The sequence below is a fragment of the Populus nigra genome, chromosome 9, assembly GCF_951802175.1.
Source record: "Populus nigra chromosome 9, ddPopNigr1.1, whole genome shotgun sequence".
In the NCBI taxonomy this organism is placed as follows: domain Eukaryota; kingdom Viridiplantae; phylum Streptophyta; class Magnoliopsida; order Malpighiales; family Salicaceae; genus Populus; species Populus nigra.
Genome location: NC_084860.1, coordinates 4,247,699 through 4,264,405, shown reverse-complemented (window position 1 = coordinate 4,264,405; position 16,707 = coordinate 4,247,699). Strand labels below are relative to the sequence as shown.

At 30.1% G+C, this 16,707-nt stretch overlaps 1 protein-coding gene across 1 annotated transcript; it reads right to left on the bottom strand.

Annotated features, from left to right (window-relative positions):
* Positions 1-14,482: 14,482 nt before the first annotated feature.
* LOC133703134 (non-classical arabinogalactan protein 30-like) lies at positions 14,483-16,439 on the bottom strand. The gene is made up of 2 exons (XM_062127570.1): positions 15,901-16,439; positions 14,483-14,943 (listed from the first exon to the last, which is right to left on the bottom strand). Exons 1-2 carry the CDS (start codon positions 16,373-16,375, stop codon positions 14,639-14,641), a joined length of 780 nt encoding a protein of 259 aa, XP_061983554.1. The 5' UTR covers positions 16,376-16,439; the 3' UTR covers positions 14,483-14,638.
* Between the last annotated feature and the right edge of the window lie 268 nt (positions 16,440-16,707).

The following is a 16,707-nucleotide window of genomic DNA, read 5'->3' as shown; positions in this document are numbered from 1 at the left end:
TAACGACACTAAAGAGTGTTGATCTTTGAAATGGGTGATTAGTTAGGGTTTTGACCACAAATAAATAGCTTGTTAGGTCTTAAACATTCAACATCAAAGGGATCCTAATTCCTAACCACTAGTTTGATAAAATTATCAATCTTCATCAACAAAATTTAATTTAATGAAAACCAAATACTATATGAAATTTGGTTTTGATTTTGTTACATTGCATCTTTCTTTAATCATAGTGTTATAAAATAAAATAATTAAAATATTTTAAAAAATATATTAATTCCCTTCAATTAAAAGAATTATAATATCTATATTAGTTGATATAACATCAAGAAAATAATTTTGAAACTCGGCCCGGTTTGGTGAGTCGACCCAGGACTGGAGTCGGGCCGGGTTGAAAAAAAATAAGTAAAGAAAAAACTCTGCTATCCTGGTGGTTGACTCGATAAGACTCGTTGACTTTTTTTTTTTACTAAAACGACGTTGTTTTAATTTTTTTTTTAAAGAATCGATTTATGCGACCCGGTGACCCAATCAAAATCAATGACCTGAACCTTGGATCGGACTTGATCTGAAAACTATGTTCGAGAATCTTAATTAGTAATGATAAAAAATCAAAATATTTCTAAATATCAAGGTAAAAACATAGTAGAAAAAGATTTTAAGGCTATTTTGTCTTGAAAAATAAGTAGTTTTTCATTTTAAAAACCATTTCTTCCTATATTTCTTGAAATAAAATTTAATCAGCATGCGAGTGAAATTACTTAAAATTCTCTTAAATTAAACAATGAAATATAAAATTATTTATCCAAATTTTAAAATACAACAAAAAAAAATCAAGAGATAAAACAGGCTCTGCACCTGTTCCTCAAGCATGATTAAGATACAAGAAACCTAATTCTTGAAAAGAAATTTAAGAATGTAAAGCTATTATATGTCATCATGATGTTTTTCCTTTTGTTTTTCTCAATCCATGAAACAATATACTAATAATTTAGACCATGGAAAGAGAGCACACGCGCTTACGTCGGAGGTGGCTCTGTTTTTATGTGATTTCCAGCTGGTAATATGCCATTGGCGGTTACGAATTTTGGACAAAAATGGGTGGGGCCTAGCTGTGACTGAACCCGAGAGAAATGGTCAAAAAAGAGTTTAATATTTCGCATTGACCAAAAGATTCCCTCGAGTCTGACTACGGTAAGCGAAATTAGCATAAACAAGTTTATTCGCCTTCGCTACGTAGAGGGATGATAAAAAAAAATGTATTTTTCTTTTAGACTTTTAATAATTATTCGTAATTTTTATTAAATTCATTCAGTAAATTAATTTTAAAATCTATCTACCTATCTAAGTTATTTAGACTAAATCAATTAATTTGATAGATTTAAAAATAATTTAAAAAATTAGTAAAAAAATATGATTTAACTTTAGAAAATTTTAAAATAACAATTTTTTTAATATTAAAACGATGACGACATATTATATTGACTTGAATTTTACAGTTTAACACGTCAAACCTACTTTTTGTGTCATGAAATATATTAAGTTTAATAATTATAATTTTTAAAAATTTATTTTTTACTTAATTATACAATAACAAAAATAAATAATCGTAAAATTAAGTACAAATAAAAAAAATTAAGATGCTTGTTTAATATTATGATAATCTTATTAAAAACAAGATGAAAAAAATATAAAGATCAATTTAAGATTAATTAAATATATAAAATTAAAATTAAAAAAATCAATAAAAAATTGAATATATGATTAAATTAAATAAAAAAAATAAAGAAAAAAAAACAACCTATGAGCGGTAAAGGAGGTGAATCATACCTTTAGTGTGTAGGATAATCTAATGGTCCCACTCATGATGAAGCATTCATGGGATTAAAATATCATCTCGTGTTTATCTCTGGTCATAAGTAGATGATTTCTAGGTCTGAGTCATAACCAATTTAGAGTTGGCCTAATTTACATTAGGAGACCTTTTCTTCTTAATTAGTTAAAAAAAAACTTATAAATCATCATTATTTGTTTTTAATCAAATCAAATAAATAAAAAAATTGAGTACAAATCGAGACCATAATATTTTTTTACCATGAAATTAAAAGGCAAAGCCCAATTATACCCTCATTTGCATATTGTAATTCCAATTTTGCCTCTTGCACCGGTCCCATGGGGCATGGATTAATGGACCCATTAGATTAAGTCAACAAAGGTAAGCGAAGAAATCAGGTGTGTTTTGTCATGTACAAATTATTTAAGTACAGATCAGTCAGGCCCTTGTGATAGTACATGTCCCCACGCCTCCATCGATGTCGATCCACCGAGCAAGTTGGGCAAAATGTGCAGTTGACCATTTAATCCCCCGAAAATGTAGAGAGAAAATTATTCTTGTTAGGATTATTGGAGGCTGTATTCAAGACATTGGACAAATCATAGAGGACTCGGTCTTGTTACTACTCCATGCCCTCATTGGAAACTCAGGAACGAGGGACAGAAACTGGAGTTCAAGTCTTCGTTCGAAGAATTGGCAATATGAAACAACATGATTTTCTCAGAATAAATAAGAAGCTACAATTGATGTTTGTAAATCTAAATCAAAGAAGCTCTCGTTAATACATTAATTTACAACGGAGAGATTTGTTTAAAACAAAATAAAATACATTAATTTTTATAAATCTTGAAGTTAACAATTAGATAAACTTTCAGTATTTATTAATATTAGCAATTATAGCAACCAAACTTTGATTACTGCCACCTATTATATGATTAAAAAATATATATAGTTACAAATTAAGATTATGCAATTATCCTTTAATAATATATAATTTATGCTTGATATGTATTATTTTACGTAGCAAAACAAAAATATTTTAAAGTCATACTACAGACAAACTAGCTCTCCGACCAAATGATCTCATTGTGGAACCAAAGACTCGGTAGCTCCCCATTTTAATCAAGTCACAGTCTGAGGTTCGGTAAAGTAATATTGGTTAACACTTAACAGTCAAAATCTGGGGGGAAAAGAAAGCTCGTCACAGTGAATTTCATGGAAGGCGATCAGAGAGAGACTCGAACCTGGTTATGCATGCGCACATTGAAGTGGATACGCATCTGCCAGTATCCAAAGCTACAGCAACGTGAGAAAAGTGAAGGGAAGAGGTGAATCCAATTCTCATTTTCGATGAGTTGAAAGAAAGCAAATGCTGTGCAGCACACACTGTTTTATGAAGTGAAAGGGGCCACAATTCTCTTTTTAAGTGCAGCACTTGTCCAGACTCTCTCTCTCTCTCTCTCTCTCTGTTGTCTTGAGCTGCTGCTGCTGTGATATTATGTCATGGAAGAGAAGACTCATGCTGGATGCAGATGCACCCACTTGACACGTTTGCCAAGATCTGGGTTCCTTCATAAATTGACCTGCAGCAATAGTCTTGTGACTATAAATGCATCTCGTGGTATTTCAAATTTTCAACTACAAACAGTGAAGGAATATGTTCTTCTTTAAGAGGGTGTTTTTTTTTTAAAGAAAGTTTTGATTGTTTTTTAAATCAATTTTTATTTGTAAAATATTAAAATAATATATATTTTTATTTTTAAAATTTATTTTAATATTAGCATATTAAAACTATAAAAAATTAATTTAAAATAAAAAATTAAATTTTAACTAAAAAATAAATTGAAACTCATTCTTAAACATCTTCTTAATATAATATAAGTAGTTGTTATAATTTTTTATATATAAATAAGATATCTCGAGTTAATTTACGCATATCAAATTAAATCTTTATACCCCAAAGTTTATAAAACAAAATTTACATTTTGTAATTTGTGAACCTCAAGATTGGTAAATAAAGAGAGTCGAATTAAAACCACATAAATAACATATCTATTGACCCTGTCCAACTCAATCTTCTATTATTGGTGGCTGTTATATCTTGTTGTTCACGTATATCTTCAAATAGTTTATTTCCAGTGTTTTGTAGCTATCAGGGGTGGCAACTAAAATGTTACCAAGTCCTTGATCCTGAAAAAACTTTTCGCAGAAAGTTATAATTGCTTCTAGTAGTTCTGAATAACTCATCCCTTCTATTAATTACTGCAAAATGACCAAAGTTGCTGCAAATTCTTGCAGAATTAGGGTGACATGTACAATTTTATGGTCCTATTACGAAGAAATACCCTGCTCTTTATTTAGTCCTACTAGAAAAATTGAATAATATATTTCATATAATTTATGCCACAAAAATTGTAGTAACCTTTAAGTCCCATATTTTATTATATTCTATTGTCTCAATGAACTTCAATTAAAATCAGTAATTTTAACTCTTACTTGATATAAAAAATCAAAATATAAAAGTATTTTTTAGCTAAAAAAATGTTCGAACTCGATGTCCAGGAACATTAATTCTAATTAAACTAAGATGAGGGATGAAATTTATATTCCTTCACAAAACACTAGATTGAACCTCATGTGTTTACAAGGTCCAACAAGACAATACCAACGACTAATCGTGTGCCCTTCAAATCGACCTTATGTTTTCTCTCGACACGCGAGCCTTGACCTCACATCTCCCTTGATGGACTAGCTAAGATATAGCTTATTCTCCCGAACAAGACTTACACTCCGAACAAAGACTATAACTCTCCTCTGGATAGAGCTTATACCTATAAACATGACTTATAACTCTCCGATATGGTTTACTTCCGAGCAAATCTTATACCCTCAACACATGGCTTATACACCGACTACAACTTGTACTCTTAGATGAAGCTTATACTCGTGAAAAGGGCTTATACCCTTGACATGGCTTACCTCTAAAAAAAGCTTATAACTCGAAGGACTTTATATTTGGACATAGCTTATACCTTTCAAATCCAACTACTACGCCAAAATATACCATATATCCTTACCTAGTCTACTCACCATCAATTATAGAGACAAATATACATGTATGAAATGAAGGCATGTCTCTTGACAACGTATCCCCTCTAGAGTTTGGTCTTGTTTTTGTCGTCAACAATATATAACCATAAAACTCAAAACTAAGGTATTTTTTGCAATGGCTTATTGTTATTATGAGCATTTGTCTCAAGTTGTTTAAAATTATAAATGACAAGCATATTAACCATCCCACTTTTATATGAACACACTCGTAAAAACCTTCTCCTAGAGAGAGAGAGGAAAATCATTTTCCTCCTCTTTAAGCTTTACTTTGTGGACACACCCACGACAAAGCCTTTAAGGCTCCTTTCCACTTCATTGGAGGGTGCTTTAAACCTAACAAAAGACTTGTTTTATAGATGCTCCTGCTTCTCAAATTCTTTCTCAACTTTTCATCTCTTCGATCAGCATCAGAAAGAGCTTCATCATCGTTGGGTTTGAACTTACAAATTAGAATTTTACTCGGATGTTTAAACATTAGTTCCAACTTTCAAATCCCAACCCAAGACTTTTATGGATCGATTGTCTTTCAATTGGTAATTTAACTTAATTAAATTAGCAGATTTAACCTAAGCTATTGTGTATCTGATAGCTTTCTTTGATGAAACAGGTTAAAATCATAGAGGTTTAAATAAATTTATTTACGATGTAAAAGAAAGAACTCCCGCGCTCTATCTTGTAGCTTAATACTAAATTAAGCTCCGATGAACCAAAGAGAAAATCTATCTTGCTTTAATAAGCATATAAAAGCCAAAACGAACATGCTTTTGATAGACGTTAATGATCTTTCCTTGTAAAGCAAACTGGGAAAAATAAAGTTTGATTCAGGCTCCGTCTCACCGCCATAAAGGGAAACAAAGGGCAAAAGGAAGAGATCTTCTTATCATAACCCAGTTCATGCATTCATACCAATCAAACTACAGAAATTTGGTGGTTGTGTACGTACTACCATATATTGCTTGATAATTTGAGTCGAAAACTTTGACTTGGATGTTTCAACCACATCGCAAGAAACATGAACAGCAAAGATATCTCCTTACCAGATGCTTCGGCATGGATTACATATTACACAATGTGATGGGATTATAATCTGGTGGCTTAACAAGGCTGTGGATTGAAGATATATAAATATTTCATGACTAATTTTGCCTTCGTCCATCCGGGTCTTCGTTCACCATATAGATTTAGATAACGAACCAGATTGCTCGTGCCCGACAAGAAAATTTGGCAGAGCAAAGGTCAAAAGTTTCGGCTATTATTAAATAAAGGTCAGAAAAGGTGGCGTGAGCTAGAAAATGCATTTCAATGTCATATTTACGCATTAATGGTTTCCTTTTCAATGTTGTTAGCAGTTTTTTTTTTTTTTTTCCTTTCAATCATCAGGGGACTTATTACCCAATTTCATAATACCGATTCTTCGTCTTTTTTTCTAGTTAAGTTTTTAGACAAATGTATTACATGTTCGTGTTAACTAGACGTGGGCATGTGCTGTACAGGGGGCCACATAATTTTTTTTCCTTCAAAAAATTATGTTTATGTGCTGTGAATCGTGGTTGTTTTTTTAAAAAAATCATCTATTTAGATTTGATTAAATTAAATAAATTAGTTTTACTTTAATTAGATAGAAAGTAAGTGATGATGATATCAGATATATACAAATTGAAAAATAAAAAAGTTGGTCAAGATATTGGAATTCTTTTTAAAAAGAAATACATTTCATTTACTACCAAAATTGATCCAGATTGATTGCCATCTTAGGTGTTAAATTCATTATACTATTATCTATATAACTAATGATTTGCATACTTTTGGTTTTGCTTGCTTTGTTAATTTGCCTTTTAATAAACGACGCAAACTTTTTGTCCAGTCTATAAAATATGTTTTTTTAGTTATAATACTTTTCACAAAAGTTTTGTTTGCAATAAACTTAACTGTAACAAAATTTAAATTTTTTTAAAAGTTAATTTCTTTAAAAAATAGTATTTCTTCCCTACTTATGTTGAACTTTCCTTTGTTGATCAAATTCTCCCCACTCTTGAGGATTTGTCATCTTTTGAACTATTAAAGCAAAAAATTATGTATAAAAGATATCAAATAATTTTACTTTTTTCTCAAGGTTACTTCACCACTTGAGAATACTTTTGGGTTACTTCACCACTTGAGAATACTTTTGAAACTATTTCTAAGCTTCCTTAAATGAGTCTGTTTTTTGGTGCTCCATAAGAGTATTTTATCACCTCGTAGATTTGATTTTTTTGCTATCGTGTTCATTATTAATGTTCCATCATATTACTCACAAGTTTTCAAATATGAGTAATGTAAGAGAAACTTTAGGCTTTTTAGGATAATCATCCATGAGATATTATTTCTTGTTCTTTAGCTATTAAGTTTATTGGATATAAATTGGTGTACTCAATTAAGTTTCACTCTGATGAAACTCTAAATCAATATAAAACATAATTAGTTGCTTTTAGAAATAAGCAAAAGTATGAAGTGGACCATGAGGAGGATTTTTCTCATGTAGAAAAAAAAAGACTATAGTGCATACCATTATTACCATTATTGCTTCTTAGGGTTGGCCCCTTTATCAAATGGATATTAAAAATGCCTTTTCTGCATCAATTTATAACAAAAAAGATATTTATATAGAACCTATACCTAGTTTGTTTTTCTTTAATACATCAATTATGAAGAGGTCTTTGTATAGTTTGGAATAGGCTCCTCTAATGTGGTTTGACAAGTTCTAATCTACTTTTCTTCGCTTATCTTTTGTGCAAAGCAAATATGATTTCTTGTTATTTCTTTACAAGTCATCTACTAGTTTTATTATTTTTCTTGTTTATATAGATGACATTGTCATCTACATGTTATTTTTTTACGGGCTAATGTATGTTTCTTGGTGATTCCTTAATATCTTGAAAAAGTAAAATACAAGATCAAATTTCCAATTTTTTAAATGAATCTGAATATAGAACCATGTCAACTGCTTGCTCAGAGATTGTTTGGCTTCACGGGTTACTTGTAGAAATTGGATTTCCTCAAAGTGTTATTACTCCTCTCCATGTTGACAATATGAATGCTATTTAAATTGATCTTAATCCGGTTTTCATGAACATACTAGGAAATCGTTTGGGAACACAGTGTAAACCACGTTCCCAAAAAATTCAATTTTTTTGCTAAAATTTAATATGGTTTGTATGTTTTGGATCGTTTTGATGTGCTGATATTAAAAATAATTTTAAAATAATAAAAAAATCATTGGCATGCATTTCAGCACGAAAAGTTATTTGAAAAACAACAGCTACCATACTACAAAACACACTCTAGGTATATCGAAGTGAATTGTCATTCTATTTGAGAAGTCATGATTACTAAAGTTATTTATGTTCCACATATCTCCATTGACCTTCAAATCACTTAGATGTTTTCCACATCAATGACTTGCCAACGCCATTAGTTTTTAGTTTACAAATTGAGATATCGTAATCACTCAACATCAATTTGAAAAGGGATGGTAATGTGGATCATCTCATTCGAATCAATAGTTTTTATATAAATATTAGTTATTTATATCAAGAAAATAGTTTTCAATATTTATATAATTATAATGTAAACAACTTTCTTTAATTATGGTAATATTATAGTTAATAGTAATTGACTTTGTGGAATGTAAATGAAAATTATTTCTATTGAATGAAAGAGACTCTCATGAAGAAGAGTCATTCAACCAATTTTAAAGTTACTTGTATATTAAGTGTTTTACTTATTTTATAATGATAGTTTTGTAATATTAATATAGGATTTGTATTTTAGGGTTTGCTATTGATTTGAGTAAAATGAATTTAATATGTCACTTGATAAAATTGAGTATGATTTTATAACTTGGGTGTGTTATAATTGAAAAAATCATGGATAATTAATGGGTACCAATTATTTTTTATTAATTTTATAGTTAAGTTTAGAATTTAAGAGAAATTGAATTTGTATAAAATTGATAATAATTAAAAGTATAAATTTAAGTCGAATAAGCTTGTATTGATAAAATGATAGATAATTGGTTGGGTCTAATTATTTTAGTCAATTTAGGGTTTTGTTGAAATTTTAGACAAATTAAATTAATGTGTCATTGATAATAATTAGGGTGTTAGTTAATATTATTTATTCTTGAATTTAATAAATAGTAGGTGGTTAGTTGGGTACCAATTATGTTTTTTTTTCTTTCAATTTTTTGGTTTATTTAAAATTTTAGGAAAAATTAAATATGTGTGGAATTGATAATACTTAGGGTTAAGTATGTTTCAGCTTATGAAGTGATTAATAGTTATTGAGTTTTGAATTATATTTTTCTAACTTAGGGTAATTGAATTACTTTGAAATTTAAGAAATAATGGGTTATTAAGTTGTTGTTGTGAATTATTAGTCCATTGGTGTAGGTTAATTGTGGTTTTTAATAAATTGTTGAATTTGTTATTGATATGTTTTATTATCATTTTATGTCATGTATAATTGTGTAACCAAATTGAAAATGTGTAAGATATTTATTGATGCTTTATAATGCATTACTATATGTGTTCGATAATTTTGTTGTATGTTTTTCTAATTTGTATTCATTGTTTTCTTTTAGTACCATGTTTACAAGAAATATCAAGTTCAAGTCCAAGTCCAACAAAAAAAAACCACTCTTATTTTATCAAGTAGTAATGTCGGTGATCATGTTGTAAATTTAGAGAAAGATTATAAAGAGGCACCTAATAAAAAAGATATCGACCAAGGCTCAACAATTGAGGAAGATAAATTGGGTATTCTTTTATTGACAGATCCTATTTTTAGGCAAACTGATAACAAAATAGAAGAGCGATATCTCAATGTAATTGTTTTGTCTGCTAAAGTTATTTATCTTTATCGAGTTGTTTTAAGTTTTGCTATTAGAAAATTCAAATGGCTTTCTAAAATTGATTTTAAAATTTACTAATATTGAAGTTTCTCGTTTTACCATATCTACGATAAAATGGTCATTTAAAGAACAAATATTTTAATGAAATCGACTTGATGACTATTCTGAATGGATATATGATAGATGCTCGGTGGAAAAAATTTAAAGAACCATTATCTCAAATGTGATGTAATAGTTTAAGATATTTAACTTTATAGAATTAATTATATATTATGTGATTTGTAAGAATTTTACTTCATTACAATTTGAGGTTTAAATTAATTATATAATAGGTTTTACAAATTTTAGAAGAAAAAGGTTGAATTAATAGGTTTTATTGAGTCAAAAAATCAAAAAACAAACAACAACAAAAATATTGAAAACTCATCTATGGAATCTTCTATGAAAATAATATTTCATTGGCAATTTTTTTTTTAATTTTTTATTTCATCATCTATTCCATTTTTTAAGCGCCAATAGAAAATAAAGATGGTAAAAAATGATTTTAGACAAGAATAATATATCAAAGATTCTGTTGTGTTTAAAATGCTGATAGAGTAGAAGATGTAAAGAAAAAACTAACGAGTTAATTTTCAACGGTAGTATTTTATCGCCGTTTAAAACATTGAAAGAATCTTCCTTATACACCAATATAATATTTTGGTGGTATTTCCAATTTTTTGGTAGTGAATAAATAAACAATGAAATAATTACCTCTATAAAATATTTAACACACATATAATTTTAAGATAAAACTAAAATCTAAATAGATTTTTAATTTAGTAAACATTCCAAAGAATTCATTATATTTTTTCAACATTAAAAGTCAATTCTGATGTTACCATTGACACTAACTCAAATAATCATATCAAACACCATAACAGTCACTACCTACTACCTACACTAGTAGTTCTGATCAACACAGCAACCTCGTCAACCATCCTATGACCTCCTACTTTCCTCTTGTTAGCAACACAACAACTCTAATAATTCCAAATTTTGATCTTATTATTTGCAAAAATTAGGTTATTTCTTTGAATATAACAAAGTGTAAGAGAAAAAACCCTTAAGCAACTAGTTGGGGTTATGGTTTTTGTCCACATGTACCTTTTTGAGGGTTTCAATGATTTGAGGCTATGGTTTTTTGTTTCATATGTACATTTTTTAAGGTTTTAACTAGTTAAACATAAAGAAAAAAAAATGTAGATGTAGCTATAGAAGTGGTAATGTGATAGAAAAATTATTTCTAATATATATTATACATGAGGGTAGTATGACTTTTTATTCAAATTAAAAAATTATCTTGATCTAAGATGTAAAGTATAATTTAAAAATAAAATAAAAAATAACTCAATTAAGAGATGCTTAGAGATGCTTACCCTGCAACCAATCTTAAACCTCCCAAACTCCTATGTAATACTCCACCAATTTGGAGTTTTACAGCTTTATCCATCCGTCTAAGTTAAAAAACCAACAATAGTTTGATCAATTTTTTTAAGAACACATATAGACCACAATATAGATAATTAATCAACATGGACATGAATATATCACCAACTTAAAATTCAGAGGCACTACTTGTCAAAATCGATACCATTGGTCACGTCCTAAAGAATTCCCAACACCTTCAAACCAGTAAGTTGTCGCAGAGTCCATGAAAAACAAGAGAAAGAGAAAGTGGCAAGATAAAGGTAAGAAAAAAACGTAAAGGGGCAAATGAGGGTGGATAAAGAAGGTTTCTGGCTTTAATTTGAATGATATGTCGCTCTCTTTTAACTCTATATGGTTTTGAAATTCCTGTGTATTCTATGTATAAACTTTAATCATTTGCTATATATCCTTTATATGATTGAGATTATTGGATTGTTTACCAGTTACCCTTCACCTGATCAAAAAAGAAATAATATGGTTTTACAAGCAGAGGAGCGACATTAATATAAATAAAAAGAGAAGAAAACAGTACAAAATCACGAATAAAGGTCCCTTTTAACCAAAAAAGAAAACAGTAGAAAGTCAAAAAAATAAACAAAACAAAAAGAATCCAATGGAAGAGATGAAGAATCCTCGTACTTCCTATGCAGGTCGTTATTGTATTAGCTAGTTACTCCCCCTTTTAACACGATGAAGAATGATGCAGCCTTCTGGTGCAAATCTCTCAGTGGAACTTTTTCTATATGAATCACAAGTGGGAACTGTTAATCAACAGCGCAAAAGGGACTCGGTCTGGAAGTTGACGTGGAAATGGAACGGACCAGAGAGAATCAAGGTTTTTTTTTATGGACTGTAGCTCATAATAGTCTGTTGACGAATGAGACCCGAGTACACAGGATCATGGCTGAAGATCCACAATGTCATCATTGCCCATTGGAGGTAGAATCTCTGTCATGAATGATTTGAGAAATTGCCCTACAACTCAGATGATATGGAACCCTCTATTCAAGCCTAGTGAAAGATCAGTTTTCTTTGGAGCAGATTTAATCCCGTGGCTTGTAAGTAATCTATCGTCAAGTGAATACAAGAGAGAAGGTATCCTATGGCAATTTAACTAATGGCGGGAGAATTTCTTGGAGATAGCTTCGGGTATTGGATTGCTTGTTTGCTATCAACACTGGAATTGTTCATCCTTCATGGCTGAATTATGAGCAGTGGTTAAGGGGGAATTCTGAAGCTAATTCTAGAATCAGGTTCATCTCTGGTAGCGGATTTGTTGGCGGATTTTAAAGTGCAACATGAATTTCGAGAAGCAAATTCAGTAACAGATTAGTTAGCTAATTTTGATCCAAGGACTCCTGCGGGTTTATATTTAATGTTGTATTATGATTTGATTAAGTTTACTGTTTCTCCTCTAATTAAATGTTTTTAGGGTTGTAAGCCCTGGCTTCAACAAAATAAATAAATAAATAAAGTTTTTAAAATTCGAGTGTATTTTAAACTTTCATCGCTTGCTCTATGCAGTTTATATGGTTAAGCTTAGTAGATGGTTTACCTGTTACCACTTAATGTCATGAAATAAGAAATAAAATGATTTTTTTTAATTTTAAAACTAATAGAATTAATCAAGGTACAACTTACTTGAATATTCATGTTAAAAAAAATATATGATTTTTAAAGCAGAGGAGCGACATTAATACAAATAAAAAGAGAAGAAAATAGTACAGAATCATGAATGAAAATACCTTTTAACCAAAAATAAAAATAATAGAAAGTAAAAAAAAATAAACAAAAAAGAAGAATCCAATGGAAGAGCAGCCAAATCCTAAGATGATCTTTCGTCAGGTACTCTTTGGGTTCTGCAGAAAAAGAAATTATTGTGCTCACCACTCACTGGGATTTCTTTTAATGATGGGAAATAACCACATGTAGTGTATTTATTATTTCTTTCATCCTTACTTTTATGTTTTAAAAGTATTTTAAATAAATTTTTTATTTTTTTATTTTTTACTTTAAATTCATATATATTTTTATATTTTCATATCATTTTAATGTATCATGTTAAAAATAATTTTAAAAAAATAAAAAAAATATTGTTTTAATACATTTTTAAATAAAAAATATTTTAAAAAAAATTATAATAACACTTTCTAACACTTTCAAACATAAATAGGAGTAAAAACACACTTTTCCAAAACATATATGCAAATGTAAAAAGTCTTCCAGGGTCTTTTTTTATATATATACTTTTTTTCTTTGTAAGTATTGTATCTTTGAAGAATTTTATTGCTATTAGGCATTTTGCAGAGTAAAATGGATTGCTTTATTTACTTTGTTGCTTAATGAAACAAATTATGCCACCTGAAATAGTGCATTCTCTGCCTCTTTGCTTTTCTTTTTCTTTTTCTTCTTCTTCTTCTTTTTTTGAAATCAGAGCTAGATAATTATAATTATTAGAGCTGAGAAAAAAAATATAAATATAAATTAAATCATGAAAATTAAAACAAAAACAATTAAAAAATATAAAAAATACTTAATTAAATTTATTAAAATATTTTTTAAAAATATTTAGTTTAGTTTCATAAACCTAAAATCAAAAACCTCAATAGAACCAATTGAGTTAAAAAATATAAAATAACCAAAAAAACCAAAATGAAACTTAAGCTCATCATAGAACCCATGTCCAAAAAACCTAAAACAATAATAATATAATATTCAGTTTTTTAATATAAAATAACTAAACTTAACCAAATTAATCAGAGCTAATTTGGTTTTATTTTTAAAAATTTATAAAATTTTAATTTGACTATTTTTAGATGTGAAAATCAAACCAAATCAAAATAATAATCTTTAATAATTATATTAATGGGAAAAACTTGTGTTCTTAACAAGATCCCTACTAGCACTAAAAGGACAAGAATGCAAGGTAAAAAGCAAATGCAAGGCAAAAAAGTTTGTGTAAATATTTAAACCATGTTTGTTTTTATATTTTAAAAATATTTATAAAAAATTATTTTTTTTCTTGAAATTAATATTTTATTATTATTTTAAGTTATTGTGCAAATGTAAAAAAATAATTTTTAAAAATAAAACAATATTATTTTAATATATTTTTAAATAAAAAATATTTTAAAAAATAAATGATACCCTTTCCTTCCAAACAAAACAAACAAGACCCGTAGTATCAATTTTCTGCACTCAAACGGCAAACTGATGGTTCAACAATAGTAAGGAACTGCCATTACAGACACAGGCCGGAAAAGCTCGGAATACTACTTAAAGTGGGAGACACAATGCTAGGAGAATCAGAAGCAAGGAGTACAAATTTGGGGGCATTAACGAGGGCATTTGGACTCAAAAGCGAACGGGCCAACACTGAAGAGAGCATATCCACGCTTCTTTTCATCAACGAAAGGCTTCTTCTCAGGCCTTAAGATCGCACCAGCCCGCCCACCATGGATATCAGTGATCTTGCTGCATGCAGTATTTGGTGCTGAGACTAGCCACACCTTGCACTTATGAAATCCATAGTTGGTGATAGTCCCTGGTGCTTTGACGAGGAAGTAACCATTCTTGTCGGTTGTGGCCTTCACCTCTAGAGGGTACTTGGTATTATTGCACTGTAGTTTTACTGTAGCACCTGCCATTACAATGAATGCTTGCTTACTTTATTGGTCAAAGCTACAATAACATTGCTTCTTCTTTTTTTCCTCTTTTTTGCTTTTTTTTTTTAAATAAACAAATTGTCTCACAAAGTAGATACCATATGCAATGATCTAGGCATTCGATGTTACTTGTGTACCTAGTGTAGAGAGCTTGGCATTGTTTAAAATTTTTTAATTTTTATTTTTAAAAAACGTTAAATTAGTATTATTATTATAGTTTTTTATATTTAATACATTTTAAAAATAACCTCTGGCATTCACTCAACTCTCGAAAAAAGTAAGGCTGCTGCTTCAGCCCATAACTTTGTTACTTAATTGACATTACCGGACATGGAAAAAGGAGCCCCTCCCCCGTCAATCCATATCTTGAATAAAACGCCCAACGAATAGATATATCATGCATGCATGCATGTGGCAGCGAGATCAGGAAAGCTGACACAGTGCGCGTGCAAATGTACAAGTAAAGCACAAACAGTATTAATACACACATACGTGAGTCTACATACAAGCAAATGTATTAGAAAATCACAAGATGCCTGTTTGGTATTGTCAAACGCAACACATATGATCTTGGATCATTGGAAACAAGAAAAAGTAAAAACTTCATGAACTAAACTAGCCCCAGCATCTACATTGTGGTCGTTTCTGTATATCCTACTTGTATTTATGCTTGGATGCTTGAACAAGGTGCAATATATGCTCTCCTATGCATGTTCACACACCACACAAACTTCCAAGATTAACGCAAAAGGCAAGCAACATTTCCATGGATAAACTAGCTAGTTAGCTAGCTCATACTTGATTTTGAACATAAAAACTGGTCGAGTAGCTCCAAAAGATAAGTAAAAATTGTTTCTTAAGATTATTGTTAGATTAACTAATTATTGCAGAAAATGTTAAGCAAGAGGGTTTAGAAAGTGTGAACAAGTTACCAGGAACTGGCTTTGCTCCCAAGAAGGTATCAACCCCAGAATAGTTGCAAGATTTGCAGTAAATAACACCTTGGACTGCTACAAGCTTTCTAGGGAAGTGATAACTCCGTGGGTGTGGGTGTGGGTGTGGGTGTGGGTGTGGATGTGGGTGCATGGGAGGGTGAGCTGGTACTGATGGGGGAGAGTGAGGCTTCGGCGGGTGCACTGGTGCATGTGCTGGAGTGTTAACAGGTGCAGGAGCTGGTGAGTGGCCGTGATGGTGGTGGTGGTGGTGGAGGTGTGGGGCTGGTGCTAGGCTAGGTGCTAGGCTAGGTGCATGACTCGGTGGCTCACTTACTGGCGCTGCTGTTGGGTAGTGATGGTGAGAGCCATGGTGAAGAGGTTGATCAGCTGGCTCAACTTTTTCACTAAAAACAGTGAAGCATAGCATAGAAAGGAGAAGTGTCAGAAGAGCTTTAGCTAAAACAAAACCCATGACTCTATTTGTATTTTCTCTTGGAACCTGGAGAATGAAAGAAAGCTTGATGGTGAAAATAAGTTATCGGTTGGACGGATTTTATAGGACTTTTAAGCTGTGATTCGCTGCGATTTTGCCGATAAAAATCTCTGTTTTTTTCAACACTAGTGGGGCATTCTTTAGTCACATGAGGCGACAATCTTATCGGTACGTTTAGCATGATGATGAGTTGTGATTAAAATTATATTTTAATCTAATTATAATTATAATTTTAAAAATATTTAATTAATTAATATATATTCTAATTTTAGATGATTTTACTAAAAAAAATCTTGACATTAGTAACAACA